The sequence below is a fragment of the Trematomus bernacchii genome, unplaced genomic scaffold (genome assembly GCF_902827165.1).
Source record: "Trematomus bernacchii unplaced genomic scaffold, fTreBer1.1, whole genome shotgun sequence".
NCBI classification, from domain to species: Eukaryota; Metazoa; Chordata; class Actinopteri; order Perciformes; family Nototheniidae; genus Trematomus; species Trematomus bernacchii.
Window position 1 is genome coordinate 305256 of NW_022988024.1, and position 6087 is coordinate 311342.

Below are 6087 nucleotides of genomic sequence, written 5' to 3' on the forward strand. Positions count from 1 at the left end.
AGTGTGGACATAATGTACTGCACTGCATACAGATAGATGACAATAAAGTATCTTATCTCTTCTAGTATTGTAGCTTTCTCTTACTGTTTCAGCCCTATAGAAGATTTTTTTTGTGTTTTGGAATAAAGGACCTTTGACCAATGGGCAGTTGTACTCCCCAACACCTGTTAAAAAGCTTCAATATGTACAAGCAGCGGTGTTCCCACACATCATATGAACTTGGTTAACACTCGGATCGTCCAATCAAGTCAAAATACACACCTTATTGACATGAAAACCATTTGTGAACTACTGTGGGATTGCCACTTCATATTATCTGTTGACTATTATATCTACAGCAGCAGCTGTCACGATGTTTCTGTATTGCCTCAGGGTTGGATTCAAATTTTTGGTGTGACAGACTTTCTCCTGTCAAACATGGCTGCTAGACATAATTATTGATTTGCATTGACGTCATTGTGGTTTGGGGCCAGTTATAATGTTATCTCTTTTTGTTTGCTGTTTTTTATAGATTAATAATGAGAGATTAGATAGAGATTATTGTTTATTACATTTCACAAAAAATCATGAGCTACAAAAATTTAAAGTAAAACAACACAATTAACATAATTCAGGGATCCACTTCTAATCGATTTTCTTACTTATTAAAATGCTTTTATAAAATGACTTTATTTAATACTAATCTAATGCTTTTTAGTGTCAGGTAACAAATGATCAAACAGTCAATTCCACACGCTGAGTCCTTTTTATTTCTTGTTCTCAGGAAAAAATGTCTTCCAAACAATATTCTGCAAACAAAAGAAAAAATACATCAAATTTGATATTTCTGCTCTCAATAACATCCACACCACTCATTATTCTTTCAGACTTACATTTTTCCCCCAGGTGGATTTGGACTTCTTGGTCTTCAGCTCTTCCAGAGACTCGTACATGTTGCCCTGGGCGATCGCCGCCTCCCCTGGGATCTGCTCATATGTGTCATCAGGCAGCTTCTGGGGAACCTCGGCATACATGGGGTCTCCCTGCGGAGCTGAATCCCCCCCAGGCCCCCCCGAGGTCTGGTACAGCGGGTTGGACTTCAACATCTCCAGACCACCACCCTGCTGCTCTGACATGGAGCTGCTTGCCCTCGGACTGTCTCTGGGGCTGTGGAGGGAGTAGGTGTGACAGGTGACCTTCTTCAGAGGAGTGGGTGAGTACGATTCTGATGTTGCTAAGGAAAGCGTGCTGAGCCGATTGGAGTGCTCCTCCTCCACCTCCTCTTTCCTTTTTTGTTCCTCTTCCTCGAAGTTGCTGCTGTTTAGTCTTGGTAGAGATGTGCTCCTGCTCCCCACATGTGTCAACTCAGAGTATGTGATCCCTGGAGGACTTAGATCACCTGGATAACTCATGTTGGAGGTGTTGAATGAGTCTCTGTCAGAGACTTGGTTTGTGTTTCCTCTGAGTCTCTCTGATCTGTTTGGTTCGGTGTAGGTTTCACTTGGATGTGATGTTGTTTCGGGGAAAGATCCTCTCAGGGAGAAGCCCAAAGGAATACCTCTCTTTGGTACTGGAGGAACACCCTGAATGACATAATGGAACTAGAATGACAATATAGTTGACAAAACAATCTGTCCTCATGGTCGCTTAGTTGCAATCTTACATGACCTTCCTCAGCAGGGAAATGAGTGTAAAAATCAAAACTAACAATACTTTCTTACTTCCCTACCTTAGCTTACACTAATCTACCTTTGCTTTTTTTTTTGCCAATTGGATACCACTACAATCTTTACTCACGGTAAAATATGTTCATTTTGTTGTAGTTGCCAGCGATTCTCTCACTAGTTTAGCATACTCAGCCCGGTTGTTGGCCCGGAAAGAACCTCGATTTTGGAGTGCCAGAAAACTGTGAAAAAGTACCCGCTAGCCGGAACTACGCCTAGTGGAAACGCAACCAAAAACGGGCCGGGCACGGCGCGCTTAAACCGCGCTTCGCGCTGTAGTGGAAATGCGCCATAAGTTCTCTTTTTGGTGTGAACGCAAAATTCCAGGCACTAACGGAACTAAACGGGAAAAGTATGGGTAAAAGTACTCCGGTGTGAAAGCGCCTATTGTTTTGGGTATTTAAAATATCTGAATCAAACATACACTTTTTGTCTTAATAAAACCTTTCTTTTTTTAGCACATTGGCCTTAATTTAACAGAGGGCTATGTAAAAAAGGGGGAGAGGAAGGTATACGACATGCGACAAACGTCCAGTGGCCAGAACCTAACCTTGGACATTGTGATTATGGTATGCAAGAGAACCAATTGGGTGCCAAAGATACTTACTAATACAACCTTTTAATGAAGTTCAAATGTTCATCATACCTGTGAGAGGGACACTGTGTCTACAGAAACCACTCCTGTGAGTTTTCTGTTTTTGGGTTTCAGCGGCAGTGCAGGTGTAGGAGGGTCATTTTGCTGCTGGGTCCTTTGATTGTTGCCAGGGCCGCTGTGATCATCTTGTTTCTGGTCCCAACGAGTCCTCAGGGCTTGGACACTCACCCCAGGCTTCCTTTTAGTGTAATTTACCACATCATACAGCTCACCTGAGTCTACCTGAAAATAACAACCATGTTATCAATTCTTTGAGACATAAACATGATGCTGGTACCAGTCAAATGAAACCAGTGGTGTAGTAACTATGGCCTTTCAAATTTCAAAGTTAGAGTTGAAGTGCAACGCCTGGTTGTTCAGCGCATTATAATGTCTGGCTGCAGGATGGGAGGTGTGTCAGCAAAAGAAAGTAGTACAACAATAAATCATCTGGTTTACAAAAAATGGATGCTGTTTCAATTATTTCATTTCCAACAGATTAAAAAAGCAAACTCTTGCTAGCCTCATATCATAGCCCATAATGTTTGCTGTGTTCGCCCTTTTTAGCGTGCTATTATGCTAACGTCTCCTTATTAGCACTAAACACCAGTACAGCGTAGTCCAAAATGTAAAGTCACCTAAGTTATTGAATTTTGTCCTGTGGGCATCACAAAAATCATAATTTTGTTTCAATCCATCCAATAGTTTTTGAAATATTTAGTGAAACCAAGATGTTAACCTTATGGCCTAGACTAGAGGAAAAGTCAGAAGATTATTAGGTCTTCTGGGAACCATGAACGTTTGCTGCCAATCCTTGTAATATCTTGGAAATGTTTAACTAAATTCTTAATAGAAGGAGGAAGAAAGGAACTAATAAACACTTACATCAAATTCTTCATTCTTCACCTCATAAAAGTTGGTGGTCAGATATTCTCCAAAGGGCTGGATGGGGCTGACTTTGAAATGTTCCATGAGCTCTGTGAGGCTTTTGTATGTCTGACGGTCTCCTGCTATGACAAATTGTCCGTCTTGATTCTGGGTGATGACAAAATGGCGGCACCTGTCGTGTCCCCTTTGGAAGAAAAAGCACAACTGGTGAGATGAAACAGAAAGGCGGTTAAGAAGCAAAGGAACAATGTTGAACAGACTTGATTGGCCTCACTTGTAGGACAGGATGTAGCCGATGGCTTTATCACTGAGGCGAATGAGAAAACAGCCCTGAGCCTTATCTCTCAGCAGATCTTCTGTGTCCCTGAGGCAGACGGCAAAGCAGGACAAATTAAACAGACTTGTAGGCCAATTAGATTTGAATATCCATGCCGTGTGATGAAACCTGTTTTCTCTGAGTGAAGTGCGTGAAAGTGAATCAAAGATTCATACAGGCTGGACTAATATGATACATTCCTGTTACTTCTAGAGTTATTGGTACTGTCAAAAACATTGATTTCCCCCCTGCACATATGCCTTAATATCTGGAATCAATGTATTATCATGTTCTCCTTACCTTTAAGCAAGACTATGTTACGTTTATAACTAATGAATCAAACGCCCTGGTGTGAAAGCTACAGACTGGTAGCTTTTGGCTAATGTTAGCAAAATAGGTTAATCCTACTTTGAAACTGCCAACGAAAGATCAAAGGTTATAAATTATTGAAATAATTTAGATTTGATCTGTTTTGTTCAGTTAAAATATTGAAATACTGTTTAGATATGCCTGTATATTGCATTTTATATTTGAGAATCTAACTTTATACACAAAATGGAATTAATTATGTGTAAATAGCACTTTACTGTTGCATCTTGAGCTGGAGCTAATTTTGACTTGTATTTGCTATTTGGCATGAGTAATAGCTAAATAGCAAAAAAAGGAAGTTACATTCCACCACCGCAAGACTTCATACTACACTACTGCAATGTAAAGATAAAAAACATGGATGAACAAAATTTGCCTGCTTCAATCTATTCAAATAAAGTCAAAGTAGAACCTACAGAGCCAAAACAAGTGTAGCTTCTTATATGTCAAATAATTCAAAAATAAAATACTCAAACTTCTTTTCACTCCGTCACCACATCCTGGGTTAGGATTATTTTCTTACTTTCGTGCAACGAAGCCTTGAAACCAGTCAGGGAAGTTTCCGTTGTTGAGGATGAGCGGCGCCTGAGTCTCAGTGAACCACCTCAGCACCAGCTCCTTCAGGCCTCCCTCCGATGTCTCAGAGTTCAGGTCAACACCCGACATCTTCTCCGTCCTCACAGGTTTGCCAGGAGCTGACGGAGCAGTGGTGGAAAACCATGCATGCTCTTTGCTCAGGTGACGTTTAACCCTCTAAAGGAAGAGGATAGGATGTATCTCATTTGACTATTTCCGATAGCATCACTCTCATCTGAATAGTGGCATTGTTTTTAGTTTATCTATAAATGACTCTAGCCTATTGCTCATTGGGCTGCCAGTTTCATTTTACTATCTGTGTTCCCTGTCCAAGATTGAACTTTAAAGGTTGATCACGCAGTACATATTTCATTTTGTTTGTTCATTAATTTTAATTTAAAAAATAAGTTTCTCTACGAGACTTTAGAAAATGTATACGAGCAAATGATAGAGCTTCAAAAATAAATATCTCTGTGTGCGTACTTGTATTGATCTGAGTTGAACAAATCTGATTGCACAGTTTTATCTCTCCCACAACATTTTTACAAGATAAACTTTTCAAATGTAGGTTAAGATGTGAGCAACCATTCCAAAAGGCTGGAACCACATTCATTATGCAGGTGATGTGTCCATCAACCAGAGAATTGGTAAAATGTTGAACTGAGCGCTGAATGTGCACCAAAGTTATTACAATTCATCCTGAAGGCCAGGAAACATAAATGTTTCAGTTCAATATATTTATAAATACATTTTAATCAATATGGATTCATCTTCTGGGGAATATGAATATCAGATATCACAACGGATTTCATGAAAATCCATCTATAAATTGCCCATATTTTTCACTCAAACATGTCAACCTCACAAAAGGGCAAGTTGAAAAGTCAGGGGATCATTACTCATTAGAATTCATCTTCTGGGGAACATGAATGTGAACATACTAGATGTGTTCAAAAATGTGATCAGAATTTGCACATTACATTTTTCTAATGTGTTGTTTGTTACATTACATTACATTACATTACATTGCATTTAGCTGACGCTTTTATCCAAAGCGACTTACAATAAGTGCATTCGACCAACAAGATACAAACTTGAAGAAAACAGAATCATATAAGTACATCAGGTTTCATAGAGCCAAACCATTTCAAGTGCTACTCAACTGGCTTTAGATAAGCCAGTCCTTTATTAGTATATAAGTGCTTTGTTAGTAATTCTATTGCTCGAAGTGGAGTCGAAAGAGAGAGTGTTGTGTGCTAAACTTTTTGGTAGATGGAAGTGTTATGGAGAAAATATCAGGTGGGCCACAGTGTATTATTCTAATGAATTTATTATAAGTTGAAATTATTATAAAAAAGTGTATATGTTCTGGATCAAGACCTGTAACCAGCTAGATTAGAACATGTCAAAGAGAAGGACAGCCAGCTGTTATTAAAAGGGAGAAGTGCCAATGCAAGTGTATTTTTGAAATGCTTTAAATAATTTACATTTACTGGTACAAAAATCAATAATGTTTTTTAATTAATGAGGCTGAATAAGAAAAGGTTTCAGTACTGACTCGACAGACACTGTCTGTGTATACAGTAGAACGCGCAAAACAA

General features: G+C 39.2%; 1 protein-coding gene across 1 annotated transcript; it reads right to left on the reverse strand.

Annotated features, from left to right (window-relative positions):
- Positions 1 to 598: 598 nt before the first annotated feature.
- Positions 599 to 4633, reverse strand: si:ch211-112g6.4 (SH2 domain-containing protein 7). The gene is made up of 6 exons (XM_034117428.1): positions 4434 to 4633; positions 3500 to 3589; positions 3223 to 3409; positions 2350 to 2580; positions 873 to 1562; positions 599 to 788 (listed from the first exon to the last, which is right to left on the reverse strand). Exons 1-6 carry the CDS (start codon positions 4574 to 4576, stop codon positions 747 to 749), a joined length of 1383 nt encoding a protein of 460 aa, XP_033973319.1. The 5' UTR covers positions 4577 to 4633; the 3' UTR covers positions 599 to 746.
- Between the last annotated feature and the right edge of the window lie 1454 nt (positions 4634 to 6087).